We start from the raw sequence: 20031 nt of genomic DNA, 5'->3' as shown, positions 1-20031 counted from the left end.
ATGCAGAGAATGAGGGTCCCGCCGGGGTTGTGGGGTCTGTGGGCGGCCGTGGGCACCAAGCTCCCCTCAGCCTCCACCACCATTTGCCTGTGGAAAAGGCCCTGCCAGCGCCTTACAGGTGGTGGGGACCGCACAGGTGCTTCCAGTAACCGCAATTAAGCGATGGGAAGGGTGAAATGCGCCATTGCGGGTCGTTTTTGGGTGTTTTGAGTCTTTCTCCAGCGCTGGAAAGCGGCGCTTGGCGCTATTTTGCCGCCGTGAGGGGAAGGGGTAGGGGGCGCGCGTGAGGCGATTTTCCCGCTTTTTTCACCACCTGAGGGGAGGACGGCGAGGCGGGGGGGGATGGAGCGCGAGACTTGCCTCGCGTGCGCCGGGGGCGGGGCGAGATCGGGCAATCAGCCAATCGTAGAGCGGGACTGGAATGGTGGGCGGGGAGACCGCGGGGCTGGGCCAATGGGAAGCGGGAAGGGGCGGGGCCGACGTGGGATGGGTCGTCGCCGGGTGTGGGCGGTGCCGGCGTGTTCAGTCGCGGGCGGAGCGCGGTTGGTGGCGGTTCGTCTGTGGGCCGAGTCGTTTGATGGGCCTTGCGGGGGTCTCTGCGGCCCTGGTGAGGGTGGGACGCAGGGAGAGGGTGCGCGGAGCGGCCTTAGGGGTGGTCTCGTCGGGGTTTTAGCCCGTCCAGCGCTTGATTTTTCGTCAGAGTTGCTGTGAGAGATGTCGCAGCGGAAGCGCAGCAAAGGGCTCGGCTGCTCTCAGGTGAGGGACTGCACCCCCCCATTCTCCCCTCATTGACTCTCCCCTTTCCCCCTGGTCCCTCCCGTTCTTCCCTCCTCGGTTTTGATCCCTTCTCCAGCATCAACTTCCCCTGTCTTTTCCACTCAGGTGACCGATGGGGAGGAAGATTTCATCCCGAGCCAGAGGGAGCGGCGCTCCCAGGACCAAGTGAACCAGAAGGTGGATTGTGATGTTCCCCTCTCTTCCCGCTCCTGGAGTCCTGTGTCTGCACTCCTCTGTTATCAGCCCGCTCTTGGCCTTCCCTGCTCATTCCCCTACAGGTGAGTGAGCTGGTTCAGTTCCTGCTTGTGAAGGATCAGAAGAAGATGCCTATCAAGAGGGCAGGTAATTTTAGGGCAGCCCCTTCCCACGGCCTTTGGACCCCTAAAGCCTTACTGGCTGTGGGGAGCTGAGAGCTCCAGGCTCCCTCAGCAGTTCCCTGCCTGTTTCCTGTAGACATGCTGAAGAATGTAATCCGGGAGTACAAGGATGCCTCCTCGGAAATCCTCAACAAGGCGGGCAGGACCCTGCAGGAGGTGGGGAGAGCACGGCAGGGGAATGGGAGGGTTTTGGTGGTTTTGGAGAGCCGGCAAGATTAACCCTTGTTCTCCCGCAGGTGTTCGGGATGCAGCTGGTGGAGATCGATACCAAACGCCACACCTACATCCTCATCAACAACCTGCCCCGGCCTGAGGGCGAGTACCTGTGCAAGTGAGGGGCGATTCTGGGTGGGGGTAACCCCATCAGGGTGTCCCTCCCTCTCCCACATGGGTGACACACCGGTGTGTTCCGCAGGGACAAGGAGAAGGAGAAGATGGGGCTCCTCTTGGTCATCCTCAGCTTCATCTTCATGAAAGGAAACTCAGTCAAAGACAGTGAGTCTTCCCCCAAAACTCCCCATACCCCAAATTCTCTTTGCCCACCCCCACTGACACCCCCTTTTCCAGGTGCCTTGTGGGAGTTCCTGCGTCTGCTCCGTGTGTACCCAGGGTAGGATATGGGGGACACACTCAGAATGGGGGGGACGGGGCTGGTCAGTGCCACCCCTCACTGACCCCATCCTCAGGAAGCCACACAGGGTGTTCGGGGATGTCCGGAAGCTGGTGACAGAGGAGTTTGGCCGGCAGAAGTAAGTTGGGGGTTCCTGGGGGGATTTTGGGGTGGGTTTCCCTCCCGGTGTGCCCAGAGCAGCCCCGGCGCCAGCCTCGGCCGGGCTGTTTATACCACACCGCAGAGCAAAGCCCGCAGCCCCCACACCTCGCAGCTCCAGGGGTCACTCACGGGGCCAGGGACTGCTGGACACCCCCCCTGGGGACCCCAAAACCTGCTGGGAGGGGTCACCACCCATCTCTCAGTAGGTACCTGGAGATCACCCAGATCCCCCTGACCGACCCCCCCGAATTCAAGTACCAGTGGGGGCCACGGGCGGAAAAGGAGACCTCCAAGAAGGACGTGCTGAACTTCGTGGCGAAGGTGAGGCCGTGTTGTGGGGTGTCTCTGGGTTTTGGGGGACTCCAGCACTCGATTTATCACACACCCTCACTCTTTTTTTCCCACCCAGATGCAGGGAAAGGACCCCAGATTTTGGGCAAGCCAGCATGGCGAGGCCGAGGCCAACCTCTGAGCCCCCAGAAATAAAGGCACCCCGTTGGTGTGCCATGTCTAGGCTCAGTTGTGCATCTCCAGCTTTGTTGTATGAGGTTTAATTTAGGGGAGACCCCCCGTTGTCCCTGGGACCCCTCAGAAGTGCTCAGGTACGGTGTTCAGCGCATCGGCTGCGGTGCGGTTGATGTCGACGTTCTGTGGGGTGAAGAAGATGTGGGGTTTTGGGGATCTCCCCAAAATCTAGCCCCTCCTCATCTCTGGGGGGTTTTAATGAGATTTGCTCCCTCTTTTTGGGGTGGATTTGGGGTTGGGGGTCCTCACCTGGGGCCGTGCACGGTGGGTGTTCACTGCTTCGATGTTGAGGAAGATGGACTCGATCTCACATCCTGGTTCCAGAGAAAGAGGACCTAGCTGGAGCTGGGGGGGACTTGGGGGGGATTTGGTCCCCATTTTGGGGAAGGATACTGGGGCTGTGGTCTTTTGAGGGAAATTGTCTTTGTTTTAGGCTGGACACTGGGGGAAGTCACCTTCTGTCCCCATTTTGGGGCGGGACACCACAGATGGTGGTCACCTGTGAGTGGAGACCCTCCCCATTTTGGGAAGGGACATGGCGAACAGTCCCATTTTGGGGGATTCGTCCCTGTTTCTGGGAGGGACACTAGGAGGAACAGTCCCATTTTGGGGAGGGATTGTCCCCATTTTTGGGTGGGACACTGGGGGTAGTGTCCCATCTTGGCATGATTGTCCATTTTTTATGCTGGGGTATTGGAAGAGATTGTCCCCATTGGGGGGAGATTGTTCCCATTCTGGGGAGGGACACTTGGGGGACAGTCCACTGTTATTGGGGTACAGTCCCCTCTTTTTGGGGGACACAGCCCCACTCACCATAGGCCACAGGGGTCAGCTTTAGCACCGTGTGCAGGGGGCACTTGAGGTAAGGCAGCTCATCTAGGGGGGGTTAAGAGAGTGAGGGGGGCACAGCAGTTCTGGGGTGTCCCCAGCTGTCCCCACACTGTCCCCAGACTGTCCCCAAGGCCTCACTTGCGCTCTTGTCCAGGAAATAGGCCAGCAGGCAGCGCATGACAGCCTGGTGGCAGATGACCAGGACGTTCTCCTGCCTCTCCAGTTCCATGATGACAGGCTCCAGCCGCTGCACCAGGTCCTCGTAGGACTGGGGAGGGGGGTCAGGGTGGGTCCCCAAAACCCTGCTCCGCCCTCCCCAGGTGTGTCCCACAGGAGGTTTTGGGGTTACCTCGCCCCTGGGGTAGCGGTAGCGATACTTGTCCTGATCGCGCAGCGCAAACTCCTTGGGGTAATGCTCCTGGATCTCCTCGTAGGTCATCTCCTCACAGATCCCCTAAGGGACAGGGGCGTTGGGGGTTTGAGGGAGGTTTTGGGGTGTCCCTCCCTCCCCAAAAACGGGGCTCACGGCGTCGATCTCGTTGAGGGCTTTCCACTGCTCGTAGGGCACGCCCAGCGCCTCGGCCGTCTCGATGGTGCGTTTCATGTGGCTGGTCCACACCTTCAGCTCGCGGATGTTCTGCCCGCGGATGAACTGGGCCAGCGCCTGGGCGTACTGGGAGGGGTGGGGATGAGGGTGTGGCTGTTGGGTGTGGCCATTGGGCGTGGCTGTCCCTGACCCTGGTGAGGCACAGTGCTCACCCCATAGTAAGGGATGGAGGTGGGAATATGGAGTGTGGTCTAAGCCCTGCCCCTTTGTGGGTGTGCTGTGTTAGCCACGCCCATAAAGGGTGTGGTGTTCTTGAGTCCCACCCCTTGTAGGTGTGGCTTTCTGTCTGAGCCCCACCTCTTGGACAGGGCAAGGTTCTGCCCAGTGGGTGTGGCCTGCTTCCTGGCCCCACCCCTTTATTGCCACACCTGTATATGGACTGGATGGTGTTGACAGGTGAAGCCACGCCCCTTTATGGGTGTGGTCTGACCCGTTAGCTCCACCCCATTATCACCTGGGGTGACTGCTGGGCGTGGCCTCCTGCAGCCCTGCCCCACACCCCACCTGTCCCCCCCCCCAGCCCCACCTGGTGCCCACGAGGGGACAACCCTGAGTGTCCCGTGATGCACCTGAGCCCCCCAGCCCCACCTGCTGCCCACAAGGTGAGAGCCCCAAGTCCCCCCCGATGCACCTGAGCCCCCCAGCCACACCTGCTGCCCACGAGGGGACAACCCCGAGTCCCCCCAGTGTGTCCCCTCAGGTTGAGCTGGCTCTTTCCCCCCCAGCCCCACCTGCTGCCCACGAGGGGACAGCCCCGAGTCCCCCCCGATGCGTCCCAGCAGGTTGAGCTGGCTCTCTCCGTGGCGGCTCAGGTAGATGGAGCGTGGCGTGACGTGGATGTTCATCAGGTAGTAGACGGTGCGGCTCTGCACGTGGCCCTGCACCCGGTTGGCCAGGTACCTCACCCCAACGTCGAAGATCTTGATGTAGGACAGCCCGCTGGGGGAGCAGGGGGACCCCAGTTAGGGCAGGGGGTGTCCCCAGGCCTGGTGGGGTGGGGAGGGGGCGCAGGGTGGGGGTCACCTGTCCAGCTCGTCGTCCAGGGGCTCATAGGTGGCCTTGTAACAGTCGATGCGTTTCAGGAAATCGGCCACTGCCTCGTCCTGCGCGTGGCCCTTGTAGTCGGGGCTGCTCAGCTTCACTTGCTGGGGAATTTGGGGGGTGGGCACAGCTTTTGGGGGGCACAGAGCTTCCCGCATGTCCCCAGCCCCGGTTGTCACCTGCAGGTCCCTGTTGTCACACCCCCGCCCGGGGTCTCACCTTGATGTTCTCCTCGATGATGTTGGGGTCGTCACAGATGGACTCGACGAACAGGACCTGCAGGGGAGGGGAAAAGGGGGGGCACCAGTGGCTCCCCCATGCTGTGACACCCCCAGAACAATGCCACCCCTCCCCCGTGTTGTGACACCTCCAAATCAGTGTCACTTTCATGCTGTGACACCCCCAGAACAGTGCCACCCCTCCCCCGTGTTGTGACACCTCCAAATCAGTGTCACTTTCATGCTGTGACACCCCCAAACCAGTGCCACAGTGCCACCACTCCCCATACTGTGGATATTTTCAAATCGGTGCCACCCCCGCCATGTTGTGACACCCCCAACTCCATGTCATTTCATGCTGTGACACCCCCAGAAGAATGCCACCCTTCCCCCGTGTTGTGACATCTCCAAATCAGTGCCACTGCCCCCCCATGTGTCACACCCCCATATTGGGGACACTCCAAAATCGTGTCACTGCCCACCCCCCCATACTGTGCACACCCCCAAAACAGTGCCAACCCCCCCAGAGTTATTGTCACTGCCCCCACCATGCTGTGAGCGCCCCAAAACTGTCACCCCCCATGCTGTGACACCCCCAAATCACTGTCACCCCCCATGCTGTGACACCCCCAAATCACTGCAACCGTCCCCCCATATGCTGCAATCCCCCAATCAATGCCACCCCCCCTGCTGTGACACCCCCAAACCAGTGTCACCACCCCCCATGTGCTGCAGCCCCCCAAATCAGTGCCACTCCTCCATATTATGGTCAGTGTCACCCCTCCCCCATATCGAGGACACCCCCAAATCACTGCCACCCCCCATGCTGTGACACCCCCAAAACATTGCTACCCTCCCAATGTGCTCCAGACCCCCCCAACCCCCTCTGCCACCCCCTCAAACCCCCCAAAACACCTCGTGAGCCTCCTAAAGATCCCCCAAATTCTACCTTATACCCATTTTCCTTGGCAAACTGCAGGATCACTTCCCGCCGTTCCCGCGTCGTGTTGGTGGCATCGAAAACCTGCGGGGGTTGGGAGGGAAATTTGAAAAAACCCAAATATTTGGCGTGGGGGGTCGTTAATTTTTTTTTTTTTTGGGGTGGGGGTCTCTTACCGCCACCTGCCCCTCCTCATTGCTCAGGTAGGTGCGGACGTCGTTCAGAGCAGCCAGCGCGCAGTGCCTGGGAATTTGGGGAGGGGGGTGTATCCCTCGGCTCTGCCCCCCCAAAATGCACCCCAAAAACGCCCCCCCACCCCTCTTACTTGCGGATTTCCACTCCCTCGGGGTTGTCGTGACGGAAGAACTCGTAGTTCTTGTATTTGGGGACAGCTTCCCGCCGGTATTCACCCACGTTGAACACTGCGGGGGGATCGGGGGGGATTGGAGGGGGTCCCCAAACCTTTCACCCCCCCCCTCCCCAAAAATACTCACCCCGTGTCGGGGTGCCGATCCAGTTCAGGTAGCGGGTGAGTTTTCGGGACATGTAGGTTTTGCCGCGGGCAGGTAAACCCACCAGGATCACCATGGTGGGGCAGTTGGTAAACTGAGGCACGGAGGCTGTGGGGGGGAGGCATTTTGGGGGGGTTTTAAAACACTGTTACCCCCCCAGGCTCCCCCAATTGTGTTTGCACCCCCAAATCCCTCATCCGCCGCAAATTGGGGTAGAACCACCTGATCTTAAGGGGGAAAATCCCCCCTCAAGCAGGGGGGTGTTGGGGGGGATTTCTCCCCCTCAGGACAGAATTCTGGTACCCCTCCCCAAATTCCCCCTCCCCACACTTACATCCCCGTCTCACTCCAGGGGTGCAAAGGGCCACCCACGTTTTTTTCCGGGGAGGGGTCCTTGCCAGCCGCTCCGATGTCGCCGCCATGTCCCTGCCTCTTCCCCCGCCCCCGGTCAGTGTCCCCGCGGTCACCCTCGGTGTCCCAACCCTTTCAGAACTCACCCTCTGTCCCTTGTACCTGGGATTTTGGGGGATTTCTCCTCCATTTTTGGGGTTGGGGGGGACGGGAGGGTGCTGCCGGTGCCCCCCGGGAAGGTCGGAGGTAACGTTATACCCTGGCTGCTGGCCGGGCTGGGAGGGACGAGGGGATAAGGGGGGGCCACTGGGGCCCCCCCATGGACACTTGACCCTGTCACCTTGGGGGCTCAGCCTTGTCCCCCTGGCGGTCCTGGTCCCGTTCCCCGTGGGGATCTCAATCCTTGTTCCCTTGGAGTGGTGATCCCCCTCCCCGGGTGACCTTGTCCTCCGTGGGGTCACAATCCGGACCCCTTGGCGGGGCTGGAATTGTCCCCCTGGGAGTCCCAATGCCACCCCCCGGGGGATCGGATTTGTCCCCTCAGGGCTCCCCATCCTGTTTCTTTGGGGTCCTGGTCCCCCTCCCCTTGAATGTCTCAATCCTGCCCCTTCGGGGGTCCCAATTTTCCCCTCTTGGGGTCTTTAGTCACAGGGATGAGGAGAAAAAGGGTTTCGGGATCCCCGCAATGGGGGCACATGGGACCCCTCCAGACCCCCCAGCCGGTCTGGGGGACCCTCAGCACCTCGGTCACCCTTCGGGGGGCTCCCTGGCCCTCCTCGCTCGGCCTGGGGAACCCCCTCATCCAGCTCCCCTCCCACCGGGATTCCCCACTCGTGTCCCCCCGCCCCGCCCGATCCCTCCCTCCATCCCTCGGTGTCCCCCCAGGTTCTCCCCCGGTCCCACCCCCAAACCCTCCTTTGGCCCAACCCCCGGTGTCACTCCGGTCCCTCCTTTGTCCATCCCATGGTGTCCCCCTAGGTCCTCCCCCAGTCCCGCCCCGGTCCCTCCGTCTCCCCTCGTCCATCCGGGTCCCTGTCTCCCGTCCCGCCCCGGTCCCTCCTCTGAGTCTCTCCCCTCGTCCATCCCCCTGGTGTCCCCCCGGTCTCTCCTCTGTCCCTCCCTCGGTCCCTCCCCCGTCCCTCCCTTGGTCCCTCCTTTGTCCATCTCTCGGCGTCCCTATAGGTCCTCCCCAGTCCCGCCCCGGCCCCTCCCCATCCTTCCCCCGCCCCTCTCCGGTCCTTCCTCTGAATCTCTCCCCTGGTCCATCCCCCCGGTCCCTCTCCAATCCCCCGGTGTCCCCCTAGGTCTTCCTCCGATGCCACCCACTCCAGTCCCTCCCCAGTCCCTCCCTGGTCCCTCCCCTGTCCCTCCCCGGTCCCTCCTCTGAGTCTCTCCCCTCGTCCATCCCCCTGGTGTCCCCCCAGTCCCTCCCCAGTCCCTCCCCGTCCCTCCCCGTCCCTCCCCCGCCCCTCCCCGGTGCCGCCCCCCGCGGGCATTGGCCGGACGGCGGCGATGGCGGCGATTCGCAGCGTGAAGGTACCGGAGCGCCCCGCGGACCCCGGGGATGTGCGCGGGGGTCTCCCCTCCTCGCTGACCCCCTTTCTCTCCCCTTTCCCAGGGCTTGGTGGCGCTGGTGACCGGCGGCGGCTCCGGGCTGGGCCGAGCCACGGTGGAGCGGCTGGTGCAGCGCGAGGCGCGGGTGGTGCTGCTGGATTTGCCCAATTCCGCCGGGGGCCAGCTGGCCCAGGAGCTGGGCGACCACTGCGCCTTCGCCCCCGCCGACGTGAGCACGGGGGGCTGCGGGGGCTTCTCCACAGTTTCCAACAGTGGTGTCCCACCTTGTCCCCAGCGGTGAGGTCGCAGCTCAGCACGGGGCCACCTGGACCCCGCCGGTGACATCCCGCCTTGATGTGGGGCCAGGTTGACCCCACTGTTGATATTCCCGCTAAATGTGGGGCCACCTTGAGGTCACCTGGTGATCTTTGGCCCCTCAGGTGACATCCCACCTAAATGTGGGGTCCCCTTGATGCCACAGGTGGCCTCGGTTGAGCAGGTGGGGACCTCCTTGACCCCACTGGTGACATCATCCCCCTCGACTTGGGGCCACCTTGACCCTGGAGGTGACCTTGGCTGAGGAATTGGGGGTCACCTTGACCTTGCAGGTGACATCCCACCTCAACATGGTCCCCTTGTCCCCAGGTGACCTCAGCTAAGAAGGTGACCACACTGATGTGGGACCACCTTGACCCCACAGATCATGTCCGGTGACATCCCCCATTAACCCCAACGCTGCCATCCCACCTGAACTCCACCAGTGATGTCCCAACATGACCCCATTGGTGACACCACCCCTCGGTGGCCCCTTCGCCCCCAGGTGACCTCTCCTGCTGAGGTGGGGTCAGCGCTGGCCGTGGCCCAGAAGCAGTTTGGCCGCCTGGACCTGGCCGTGAACTGCGCCGGCATCGGCATCGCCGTCAAGACCTACAACAGCAAGAAGGACAAAGTGCACGACCTGGAGGATTTCCAGAAGGTCATCAACGTGAGTGGGGGGCTTGGGGGTCCCTGGACGATGGGATTGTGGGGTCATGGGACAATGGGGTGAATGTGGGGGGTCAGTGGTCAGTGGGGTGAATGTGGGGGGTCAGTGGTCAATGGGCTGGCTGTGGGGACTTTGGGGGTCGCAGGTGTTCCCAGCACAGCACGGGGGGCTATGGGGTATCAGCGGGGTTTGGTGGTGCCCACAAGACCCTCCCCAAACCCCTGTCCATCCCCCAGGTGAACCTGGTGGGCACCTTCAACGTGATCCGCCTCAGCGCCCAGCTGATGAGCCAGAACAAGCCTGACGCCGATGGCCACCGCGGGCTTGTGGTCAACACCGCCAGCGTGGCTGCCTTCGAGGGACAGGTAAGGGACCCCTGGGGACCCTGAGAGCCACCAGGGGGGTCAGGGAACCCTGCAATGTCCACATGTCCTCCCCACAGGTGGGTCAAGCAGCCTATTCAGCCTCCAAGGGTGGCATCGTGGGCATGACGCTGCCCATCGCCCGGGACCTGGCCCCGCTGGGCATCCGCGTGGTGACCATTGCCCCAGGTAGGGCCACGGGGACACCTGGCTGTGGGGGATGAGGTGGGGGAGTGCCTCCGTTCACCCCCTGCTTTTGGGGCTCCCCAGGGCTGTTCTCCACCCCGCTGCTGGCCGGTTTGCCCGAGAAGGTGCGGAACTTTTTGGGACAGCAAGTGCCTTTCCCCTCCCGGCTGGGGGATCCTGCCGAATATGCCCACCTGGTGCAGGCGCTGGCCGAAAACCCCATGATCAACGGGGAGGTGGTGAGGCTGGACGGGGCGCTGCGCATGCAGCCCTGAGTTTCGGGGATCGCCTCCCCGAATTCTGCCGGGGATGGAGAGCAGGGATGGACGCTGTGGCTGGACGCTCTCCGGGCACACTCCAGGATGGGAACGCTGCGGGGACAAGGACTGGGGGCACGCTGTGAGTGGGGGACACTCCCCTCTGAGTGGACACGAGCCCCTCCCGAGTGGACACAACCCCCTCCCCGAATGGGGACACCACATGAGTGGAGCCACCCTGGGATTTGGGGACGAACCCCAGGAATGTGACCATGAGGCCCTCCGGGAAGATGGGATGAGGGCCCTGCTCAGGAGTGGGGAGGCCACCCCGAGCCCCCCCGAGCGTGGGAACCTCCGTGAGACCCCCGGGACCCCCTGTCCCTCCCCGGAGCCCCTCCCCCATCGCAATAAAGCGTGTTCGCCCACGCGGCCCCCGAGCTCTGCGCTGCCCCGCCTTTCCTCCCTCCCCATTGGCTCGTGCCGCTGTCAATCATCAGCGCCGCCAGATCTGATTGGGTGGCGAAGGGGGAGTGGGAGGACAAAGCCCGCCCCCGCCCGCGGAACTCGCCTCTGATTGGCTGAGGGTAAAGGCGGCTGCGGGGCGGGGCTTGGCACCGCCATCTGTTCGCTGATTGGCTGATGCGCCTGTCAGTACACCGGGAGCAGGGAGGCACGGAGGGGTGGGCGGGCTCAGCGCTGATTGGCCGGAGAGGAACTTCCGGCGGAAGTGGCTCGTGAGGGGACCGGGAGCAGGATCGGGACCGGGAGCGGCGCCGGGAGCGGGGAGCAGAAACGGGAGCGGGAAACGCCACCGGCACCGGGCCGCCGCAGCCATGAACATCCGCAACGCACGGGTGGGCGGCCTGGGGAGTCAGCGGGGCTCAGCTGGGGCTTGGCGGGTGGGAGCCGGGGAGCGGGAAGGGAACTGTCGGGGATACCGGGGCCTGGCGGGGAGGTCTGAGGGGAACACCGGGCCTTGGGAGGCGTCTGAGGGGAACACCGGGCCCTGGGAGGGGTCTGAGGGGAACACCGGGCCCTGGACTGGGAGAACTGGGATCTCCTGAGGAGTGTGAGGTGGGGACGCGGCTCCGGCAGGTGCTTTACCGGCCCTCAAGAAGGGGGAACCGGCGTCTTACGGGAGCTCTGGGAGGGATACCGGGCTTGGGGAAGGGGTTACCGGAGTCCCATGGGGTGTCTGAGGAGGGTACCGGCCGCTTGAGGGGCTCGGAAGGGCAGTACCGGGTCTCGGGGAGGGGGAACCGGGGTGGTCATTTTGGGGCTCTGAGCTGTGTCCGGTGGTCCGGAGGGGTCTGAGAGATCCCCCCGTGCTGGGTCCCCCCGGGGTCACCCCCGCCCTGACTCCCGCTCCCCCGGCAGCCCGAGGACCTGATGAACATGCAGCACTGCAACCTGCTCTGCCTGCCCGAGAACTACCAGATGAAATATTACTTCTACCACGGCCTCTCCTGGCCCCAGGTGCGGCCCGGGACCCGCCCCTGGCACACCTGGCTGCTTTCCTAACTCCTGGCACACCTGGATCCCCTCTGGAACACCTGGATCATCCCCCACCATGGGCTTTCCCCTCGCTGGGGTCCTAAACCCCTCACTTGAATTTCCCTCCCTTGGATTTTCCCCACCTCAAACACCTGGATCTTCCCCCTGGGCTCCTGGATTTCCCCCAGGAGTCCCTGGATCCTTTCCCCCTCCCCAACGAGGGAGTTTCCCCCCCCGAAATCCCTGGATCCCTCCCCAGGAGCACCTGGAATTCCCCCCAGGGTCACCTGGCCCCTTTTCCCCCTCAGCTCTCCTACATCGCCGAGGACGAGAACGGGAAGATCGTGGGATACGTCCTGGCCAAGATGTGAGTGTGGGCTGGGGGGTCCTTCCCCACCTTCTCCTGGGGTTTGGGAGGGTCTGGGGGGGCGTTGCCGATGGGATTTGGGGATTTAACCCCTTCCCTGCTCACCTTCCCCCCGGTGTTTGTGCAGGGAGGAGGATCCCGATGACGTCCCACACGGACACATCACGTCCCTGGTAGGGCAGGGCAGGGCCTGGGGGGGTTTGGGGTGCTCTTGGAATAGCTCACGGGGTTTGGGGGGGGCTCCTTGGGGGTCTTTGGGGTCACCTGAGGGGTTTAGGAGGCTCTTGGATGGGGTCTGAGCACTTGGGGTGCACTTTAAGGTCACTTGATGGGTTTTAGGGTGCTCTTGGAAGGCCTTATGGCTCTTTAAGGGCTTTTGGGGTCTCATTGAGGAGGTCTGAGGCTTTGGGGGCTTTTTGGGAACCAGGATCTGGGGATGCCCTGGGGGTGTGGGGTAGTTTTTGGGGTGCCCTGCAGTTTTTTGGGTGTCTTGGGTGGATTTGGGGACCCCCAGGTGGTGAAACACTTCCAGTAACACCTGGGTTGGTTTGTGATTTTTTTTTTTTTTGGGATTTTTTAGGGTCCCCCAGCCAGGGGGGTTTTTGGGCTGCCCCCGACTGTTTCTGGGGGAGTTCTGGGGGTCCTCCGGAGGTTTTAGGGGTGTCTCAGCCCGTTTTGGGGTCTCCCCAGGCAGTGAAACGCTCGCACAGACGCCTGGGGCTGGCACAGAAGCTGATGGACCAGGCGTCCCGAGCCATGATCGAGAACTTCAACGCCAAATATGTGTCTCTGCACGTCCGCAAGAGGTGAGACCCCCCAAAAAACCCACCCCGGGGGGACCCCAGACACCAAACACCCCCCAAAATAAACCCCCCAAACACCCCCCTGTGTTTGTTCTTGATAGCAACCGGGCAGCTCTGCACCTCTACTCCAACACTCTCAACTTCCAGTGAGTCTGCAGAGGGTAAAAGGGGTTTGGTGGGGGTCTCACCACCCCAAAACCACCCCACTCTGTGTGCCCCCCGACCCTAAACACCCCCCCCCGCTGTGTGAGACCCCCCAAATCACCCCCCTGTGTCGTGGTGCTGCAGGATCAGCGAGGTGGAGCCCAAGTACTACGCAGACGGGGAGGATGCGTACGCCATGAAACGGGACCTCACCCAGATGGCAGACGAGGTAGAGACCCCCAGACCCCCCCAGACTTTTTGGGGGGCATCCCCCCCACCCTCCCCAGTACCCTTCCAAGCCTCTTTTCCCCCAGTAACTCCCTTTTCTGCCCACCCCAGCTGAGGAAGCAGGTGGAGCAGAAGGAGCGGGGTCGCCCCCCGGCCCCCACCGAGCCCCCCCGGGGTGGGGATGGGGTCTGCGGCTCGGGGGGACCCCCCTCCCACCCCCCCAGCGGCCCCCAGCACCACGAGGACGGAGGGGGCGACAGCAAAGACGTCAGCGAGGTCAGCGAGACCACCGAGAGCACCGATGTCAAGGACAGCTCCGAGGCCTCTGACTCTGCCTCATAGGGACCCTCGGGACCCCCCTGGGGACCCCCAGGCTGCTGGGACCCCCCGGGGACCCCCCTTGGTGCTTGGGGGGGGCAATAAAGCCCTTCCCTCTCCAGCTTGTGCTGTGTCTCTGCGTGGCCCTGATGTGGGGGTTGTCGTGGCTTTTTTGGGGTCATACGGGGGTGGTCGTGGCTATTTTGGGGTCACACGGGGGTGGTCGTGGCTTTTTGGGGTCACACGGGGGTTCATGGCTTTTTGGGGTCACACGGAGGTGGTCGTAGCTTTTTTGGGGTCACACGGGTGTGTTTGTAGCTTTTTGGGGTCACACGGGGGTGTTCGTGGCTTTTTGGGGTCACACGGGTGTGTTTGTAGCTTTTTGGGGTCACACGGGGGTGTTTGTAGCTTTTTGGGGTCACACGGGGGTGTTCGTGGCTTTTTGGGGTCACACGGGTGTGTTTGTAGCTTTTTGGGGTCACACGGGGGTGTTCGTGGCTTTTTGTGGTCACACGGGGGTGTCTGGGGGGACTCAGGGGGGATTTCTCCTCCCCCCAGTCCGGGGCTGGCGGGGAGCCGGGCTGGGGGCGTGGCCTATGCTAATCACGCCCCTTAGGTCACGCCCCAATCACAGGTGGACTCCGCGTGGGGGCGTGGCCTCGGCGATCCCTCACCCGCTGATTGGCGGAGGCGTGGTTCCGCCCCCCTGTCAAGTCCTGCCCGCTGATTGGCGGAGCCGCGCAGCTGCAGCGCCACCATGCGGGCGGGCGGGGAGGAGCCGCCGCCGGTGCTGAGCCGGGCCGAGGCGCTGGGCCTGGATGGGGACCGGAGCGCGGCCGGGGAGGCGGGAACGGGGACAGGCTGGCTCCACGCCTGCCATGTGCTGCTCCACGCACCGCTCCCCGCCGGGGCCCCGCCGCCGGGACACGCCGTGCTGGTGCGTACGGGGGCGGTAGGGCGGTACGGACCCAGCCCGGGGTTCCCCCGCCGCTGATCCCCCCGCGGCCCCGCAGATGCAGCTCCGGTTCGATGGGCGGTTCGGCTTCCCGGGGGGGCTGGCGAAGCCCGGGGAGCCGCTGGAGGAGGCGCTGGAGAGGGAGCTGCGGGAGGAGCTCGGCCCGGCGGCGGCAACGGTTCGTCTCCTGCCTGGGCACCACCGCGGGGCGCGCGCCTGGCGGCGGAGCGGCGCCGGGAGTAACGGAGGGCTTGTGACGCACCTGTACGTGAAGCGGCTGCTGTTGGACGAGCTGGAGGCGCTCGAGAAGGGCGTGGCCAGAGCGCCCGAGCACGGGCTGGAGGTGGGGGGACACCGGGACCGGGTGGGAATGGGGGGGAAAGGGGGTGTCACTGGGAACAGAACCGGGGGGAGGCACCGGGACCGGGATGGGAATGGGGAGGAAAGGGGGGATCACCGGGAACAGGATGGACATTGGTGGCTGGAAACGGGCTGGGGGAGGAGGGGGTGTCACCGGGAACAGGAGAAGCGGGGGGATGCACCGGGACCGGTCTGGAACTGGGGACAATCACTAGGACCGGTGCGGTTGAAGGGACCTGCACCCGGCATTCGGGGAGAGACCGGGAGCGAATTGCGGGGAGGTCCGGAACCGGGGTGAGGTCACGCGTGGGGGGGAATCCGTACTTGGGGGGTGTGACCGGTACCGGAGGAGGAGAGGTTCTAGGGATACCGGGACCAGATTAGGGGGGAATCGGTACTGGGGTATGGAGGAGGGAACCGGTTCTATTGGGGTGGGGGTGGCTGATGGAGAGATCGGTACCGGAGACAGTATGGGGCAGAGGGTCTCGATCTGGGTGCCTCCCCCTCTTTGGGGCTGGGGGGGCACTGCTGGGGGTCCCAAATCCCCAAAACGTTGGGTTTTTTCCCTCCCAGGTGCAGGGGCTGGTGCGGGTTCCCCTCGGGGTGGGGCTCCCGGCGTTCCTGCGGAACCGATTCGCTGGTGACGCTCGGGAGCAGCTCCTGGGGTTCCTCCAGACGCTCGGCGTCCAGCTCCCCACAGCCCCGGACTCCGTATGGACACCCCGAGATTTTGGGGAGCCCCTCAGCCCAACACCGGTGGCAGATGAGGGGAAAGACCCAGTGGAGTGAGTGAAATCACCCTAAAATCCACCCTTGACCCCATTGCCTTGCGGGGGGTTGGGGCTCAACGGAGGTCTCTGTGACTCTGTTAAAACTTTCTCTTTATTATAATATACTTTTAGATACAAAAAGAAAATTTTACAAGTTTTTAACCCAAAATGTACAAAAATGGTCAGGAAATGGTTGTGTTTTTGCCCTGGTGGGTGGTGTGTGTTGGGGAGGGATTTGGGGGGACCCCCAGCCCCCCAGGGGATGGAGCTGGGGAGATTGGGGGTCCCTGGGAGGGAGTCATGAAAGGTTTGGGGGTGGGGGGTGAAAGGCCTTCAAACACCCTGAGCTGTTTTGGGGGCCCCCAGCCCCTCATTACCCGCAATGCCGGGGGGGAGGAGATGTGCAGCACCCCCAAATCCTCCCCCCAGTTAGATTCTGCCCCTGCTGGGGTCTTTCTGTCCCACGGGGGGGTTGGGGGGCTCATCAGTCGGGACCTCTTCCACACCACTGCCTGGGGATGGGTGTCAGGGGGACAAAATCAGCCTCTTCTCTCCTTCCAAGAGGACTTTGGGGGTCACAGACCCCCATTTCTTCAGTTTTGGGGTCCCCACAGGGTGGTTGGGAAGGTCACTTACCATCCCCATCATCTGGGATCTCCTGCACATCCTCGTCGTCATCCAGGATCACCACACAGTCCTCGCCACTCTCACTGGGGAAGGGTTAGTGGCGGGATAAAGTTTTGGGGTTCCCTCCCAAAAACCTGGGAGATTCATCCTGATCTCCCCAAAAACCCCCAGGGGGTGGAGCTCACCTGTCAGGGGGTCCTTCAGCACCCTCCCCCAGCAGGTAGAACTGGAGTGGGTTGGGCCAAAGCTCCTCCTTGATAATCTGGAGGGGAAACGGTGGGGTCAGGGGGGAACTGGGAGCACTGGGAGGGGTTACTGGGAGCACTGGGAGGGGTTACTGGGAGCACTGGGCTCACCTCAGCCACACGGTCCCCAGCAGGGAAGCTGTGGTCCCCAAACCACGCGAAGAAGCTGCGGGGGGCTGGGGGTCCCTTGTGGGGGCGAGAACGGGGGTCCTGCCCTTGCCACCACCGGATCGGGGTCGAGTGGGACACCAGGTGACCTGGGAGGAGGAACACACGGGGAGTGACCCCCCTAACCCCTCCGTGGGCTGCAGGAAGTGGGGGTGCCCCCCTGCCCCCCATCACCCACCGGAGGGGCCGCGCACAAACTCCTTGGCCACCACGTCGTTCTGGAAATAGGGGTTGACGCTGAAGAAGAACCGGATGCGGCACCCGGGGCGGCTCTGGCCGAACTCCTCCACCTGCGGGCCCAGGTGTGTTACCTCAGGGGAACAAAACCCAAACCAAAACCACCCCAAAAGCCCATCCAGGCACCTGCAAACTCGTCATGTAGCTCAGCGCGTCCTCGTCACGGTCGCTGATCATGGCCGAGAGCTGCGGGTGGTTCAGGAACTGGGCACGGTGGGGTCAAGGAAAGATCCGTCTGGAGGTTCCCACGTGCCCCCCAACCCCCCAAATCGCAGCCCCCCAAGGATACGGCGGTGACCCAGAAGCCGGGGATGTGCTGGATGAGGCGGTTGCGGCGCTGCAGGTGAGGCCGGCGGCGGAGGCAGAACCGAGCGCGGAGGCGGCGGAAGGCTCGAGCTGCCTCCTCCTCCACGGCCTCCAGCTCCAGCTGCACAGCCTCCAGCGCCGCCAGGTACCGCGCCGGGCCTTCATCCCGCTCCTCCTCCTCCTCCTCGTCCTCATCCTCGCCCAGGGAGATCACCGCGCTCTCCTCGGCCACGTGCTCCTTGGGGACAGGGACCCCCGCGGGCTCTGGGACCCCCACGAGGTCTGGGAGCCCCGGGCCACCCCGGCTCTGCCCCACACAGGCTGTGGGGGTTGGCTCCAGACCCTCCTCGGCCTCCGTGGTGGTCTCCAGCCCTCCTTTTTGCTCTCTGTCCCGCTTCACGTGGCCAATGATGGTGGTCTCCAGGATCCCTGTGTCCTCCCTGGTGGTCTCCATGTCCCCCAAGACCTCGCTGGTGGTCTCCAGGTCCCCCTTCCCACTTCTCTCCCAGTCCAAGCACTGGGTACTGACAGTCTCCGCACACCCCTTGGGCCTCACGGGGGTCTTCCCCTTGCGCCTGCTGGTGCTTTTCACGCTCCCACCGGGGGAAGCATCGCTCTCCACGCTCCCCAGGGCCTTGGTGGTGGTCTCCAGGCCCCCTCTGCTCCTTCTCCCTTGCTCCAAGCAGCGAGTGACAGCCGTCTCCAGGCTCCCTTTGCGCCCGTTGGTGGTCCCGAAGCTCGCCGTGACCTCCCTGGTGGTCTCCAAACCGCCCGTGGCCTCTCTGGTGATCTCCAGGCTTCCCCTGGATTCCATGGAAGTCTCCAGGACATCCCTGTCCTGCTCTGAGGAGTCTGTGACAGCAATCTCCACGTCCTCCATGGCCTCACCGCTGGTATCCAAACACCCTTTTTCCTGCTCCAAGCACTCGGTACTGGTGGTCTCCACACTCCCCCGGAGCCCACCGGTGGTCTCCAGGCCCTCTGTAACCTCTCCAGTAGTGTCCATGCCCTCTTTATCTTGCTCCAAGCAGTGGGTGGTGATGGTCTCCAGGCCCTCCTCGGTGGTCTCCAGGATGCCCACGGCCTCTCCGGTGCTCTTCGGCCCCACCGTGCCCTCCCCGGTGCTCTCCATCCTCTCCCCGGTGCTCTCCATCCTCTCCCCGCTGCTCTCCATCCTCTCCCCGCTGCTCTCCATCCTCTCCCCGCTGCTCTCCATCCTCTCCCCGCTGCTCTCCATCCTCTCCCCGCTGCTCTCCATCCTCTCCCCGGTGCTCTCCATCCTCTCCCCGCTGCTCTCCATCCCTTCCCCGGCCGAGGCCGCCATCTCCGGGCCGCCGCCAGAGGGCGTCAGCGCGTCCCCTCCGCCGCCCCGCGCATGCCCGGACCCTTCGCCCCGCGCGCGCGCGCCGCGGCCCTCACCGCGACCTCCGCCGGGGGTTGGGGAACGGGCCGTCTCCCCGCGGCTAACGGCAGCGGCAGGGCCCGTCCCGGTGGGCTCGTCCAGGCGGCGGAGCTTGGCCGGGGGAGGCCGGTCGGCCCCGGCCCCGGCCCCGCTCATGGCGGCGGCTCCGGCACCCGCCATGGCCGAAGCAGCGGCCGAAAAAGCGCGCGCGCTGCCGCCGCCGGAGCCCCGCCCACCCGCTCGTCACGCGCGCGCTGCCCATTGGCCGGTTGCCATAGCGACGCCCGTCACGCGGGGAGGGCGGGAAAGGAGCAGCCAATGGGCGCGCGCCTCTTTGGCGGGCTCGGGGAGCCTCGGTGGGCGGGGCGGGGGAGCCGCGCGCATGCGCAGCGTGAGGAGCCCACGTGCGGGAGGCGCGAAAGCCCCGGCGTGAGGGGAGAGGCCACGCCCCGCCCCCGCCGTGAGGGGCTGGAGGAGCGCGGAGGGAGCGGGACCCCCGCCCGCTGTCACCTGAGGGACTGCGACCCCCTCAGTGACTGCTGGAGGACTGATACCCTCCGCTGTCACCTGAGGGACTGTGACCCGCTCAGTGACTGCTGGAGGACTGATACCCTCTGCTGTCACCTGAGGGACTGCGACACCCCCCACAGTGACTGCAGGAGAGCTGATACCCTCTGCTGTCACCTGAGGGACTGGGACCCCCTCACAGTGACTGCAGAAGAGCTGATACCCTCCGCTGTCACCTGAGGGACTGCGACACCCCCCACAGTGACTGCAGAAGGACTGATACCCTCCGCTGTCACCTGAAGGACCAGGACCCTGCCCACTGTGACTTCAGAAGGGCTGGGACCTCCTCCTCTGTCACCTGAGGGACTGAGACACCCCCCACAGTGACTGCAGAAGGACTGATACCCTCTGCTGTCACCTGAGGGACTGCGACGCCCTCAGTGACTGCAGAAGGGCTGCCTGCCCCCTTCCTCCCTGCCCTCACTGTCACCTGAGGGACTGAGACCCCCTCAGTGACTGCAGAAGGACTGATACCCTCCGCTGTCACCTGAAGGACCAGGACCCTGCCCACTGTGACTTCAGAAGGGCTGGGACCCCCTCCTCTGTCACCTGAGGAACTGGTGACTTCAGAACGGCTGGCTGCCCCCTTCCTCCCTGCCCTCACTGTCACCTGAGGGGCGGAGGAACCGTGAGGGTGGGTGGAACACCCCACTGTGACTCCGGAGGGGCTGAGACCTCCCTCGCTGTCACCTGAGGAACTGAGACCCCTTCACAGCGGGTCCAGAGGGGCTGAGACCCCCTTGCT

At 64.0% G+C, this 20031-nt stretch overlaps 6 protein-coding genes across 11 annotated transcripts; 4 read left to right on the top strand and 2 right to left on the bottom strand.

Moving 5' to 3' along the window:
• Positions 1–486: 486 nt before the first annotated feature.
• Positions 487–2445, top strand: LOC146422523 (non-structural maintenance of chromosomes element 3 homolog). 4 transcript variants are annotated; one of them, XM_085046545.1, is made up of 11 exons: positions 487–607; positions 701–756; positions 883–954; positions 1056–1119; positions 1231–1310; positions 1391–1485; positions 1570–1649; positions 1722–1764; positions 1841–1903; positions 2130–2247; positions 2336–2445. In XM_085046545.1, exons 2-11 carry the CDS (start codon positions 715–717, stop codon positions 2396–2398), a joined length of 720 nt encoding a protein of 239 aa, XP_084902671.1. In that variant the 5' UTR covers positions 487–607; positions 701–714; the 3' UTR covers positions 2399–2445. The 4 variants fall into 4 exon arrangements, with proteins under 4 accessions (XP_084902671.1, XP_084902672.1, XP_084902670.1 ...); XM_085046546.1 differs by having other exon boundaries at positions 505–756; positions 2133–2247; XM_085046544.1 differs by having other exon boundaries at positions 507–756.
• A 16-nt stretch (positions 2446–2461) lies between these two features.
• Positions 2462–7655, bottom strand: PFKFB1 (6-phosphofructo-2-kinase/fructose-2,6-biphosphatase 1). 3 transcript variants are annotated; one of them, XM_085046468.1, is made up of 14 exons: positions 7114–7655; positions 6583–6708; positions 6414–6510; positions 6265–6331; positions 6098–6172; positions 5150–5206; positions 4913–5034; positions 4621–4828; positions 3809–3955; positions 3632–3736; positions 3421–3550; positions 3265–3327; positions 2701–2765; positions 2462–2574 (listed from the first exon to the last, which is right to left on the bottom strand). In XM_085046468.1, the coding sequence occupies exons 1-14, from the start codon at positions 7139–7141 to the stop codon at positions 2515–2517; spliced, it is 1350 nt and encodes a 449-aa protein (XP_084902594.1). In that variant the 5' UTR covers positions 7142–7655; the 3' UTR covers positions 2462–2514. The 3 variants fall into 3 exon arrangements, with proteins under 3 accessions (XP_084902594.1, XP_084902595.1, XP_084902593.1); XM_085046469.1 differs by lacking the exon at positions 7114–7655 and adding an exon at positions 6973–7086; XM_085046467.1 differs by lacking the exon at positions 7114–7655 and adding an exon at positions 6935–7079.
• A 665-nt stretch (positions 7656–8320) lies between these two features.
• On the top strand, positions 8321–10720 carry HSD17B10 (hydroxysteroid 17-beta dehydrogenase 10). Its single transcript, XM_085046539.1, has 6 exons — positions 8321–8487; positions 8570–8734; positions 9326–9490; positions 9727–9855; positions 9933–10041; positions 10123–10720. The coding sequence occupies exons 1-6, from the start codon at positions 8464–8466 to the stop codon at positions 10311–10313; spliced, it is 783 nt and encodes a 260-aa protein (XP_084902665.1). The 5' UTR covers positions 8321–8463; the 3' UTR covers positions 10314–10720.
• Positions 10721–10996: 276 nt separating this feature from the next.
• LOC146422520 (N-alpha-acetyltransferase 10-like) lies at positions 10997–13770 on the top strand. The gene is made up of 8 exons (XM_085046552.1): positions 10997–11149; positions 11673–11771; positions 12098–12156; positions 12284–12329; positions 12847–12962; positions 13061–13105; positions 13248–13332; positions 13443–13770. Exons 1-8 carry the CDS (start codon positions 11129–11131, stop codon positions 13671–13673), a joined length of 702 nt encoding a protein of 233 aa, XP_084902678.1. The 5' UTR covers positions 10997–11128; the 3' UTR covers positions 13674–13770.
• A 609-nt stretch (positions 13771–14379) lies between these two features.
• Positions 14380–15880, top strand: LOC146422519 (U8 snoRNA-decapping enzyme-like). The gene is made up of 3 exons (XM_085046557.1): positions 14380–14586; positions 14663–14947; positions 15538–15880. The coding sequence occupies exons 1-3, from the start codon at positions 14407–14409 to the stop codon at positions 15751–15753; spliced, it is 681 nt and encodes a 226-aa protein (XP_084902683.1). The 5' UTR covers positions 14380–14406; the 3' UTR covers positions 15754–15880.
• LOC146422518 (uncharacterized) lies at positions 15829–18997 on the bottom strand. Its single transcript, XM_085046610.1, has 8 exons — positions 18630–18997; positions 17301–18485; positions 17138–17215; positions 16953–17064; positions 16718–16863; positions 16547–16623; positions 16371–16444; positions 15829–16246 (listed from the first exon to the last, which is right to left on the bottom strand). Exons 1-8 carry the CDS (start codon positions 18897–18899, stop codon positions 16164–16166), a joined length of 2025 nt encoding a protein of 674 aa, XP_084902736.1. The 5' UTR covers positions 18900–18997; the 3' UTR covers positions 15829–16163.
• Positions 18998–20031: the final 1034 nt, after the last annotated feature.

This window comes from Lichenostomus cassidix, unplaced genomic scaffold, assembly GCF_008360975.1.
Source record: "Lichenostomus cassidix isolate B80296 unplaced genomic scaffold, HeHo_3.0 HiC_scaffold_40, whole genome shotgun sequence".
In the NCBI taxonomy this organism is placed as follows: Eukaryota; Metazoa; Chordata; class Aves; order Passeriformes; family Meliphagidae; genus Lichenostomus; species Lichenostomus cassidix.
The sequence above is the reverse complement of the archived record's forward strand: the minus strand, read 5'-3'. Positions and strand labels throughout refer to the sequence as shown.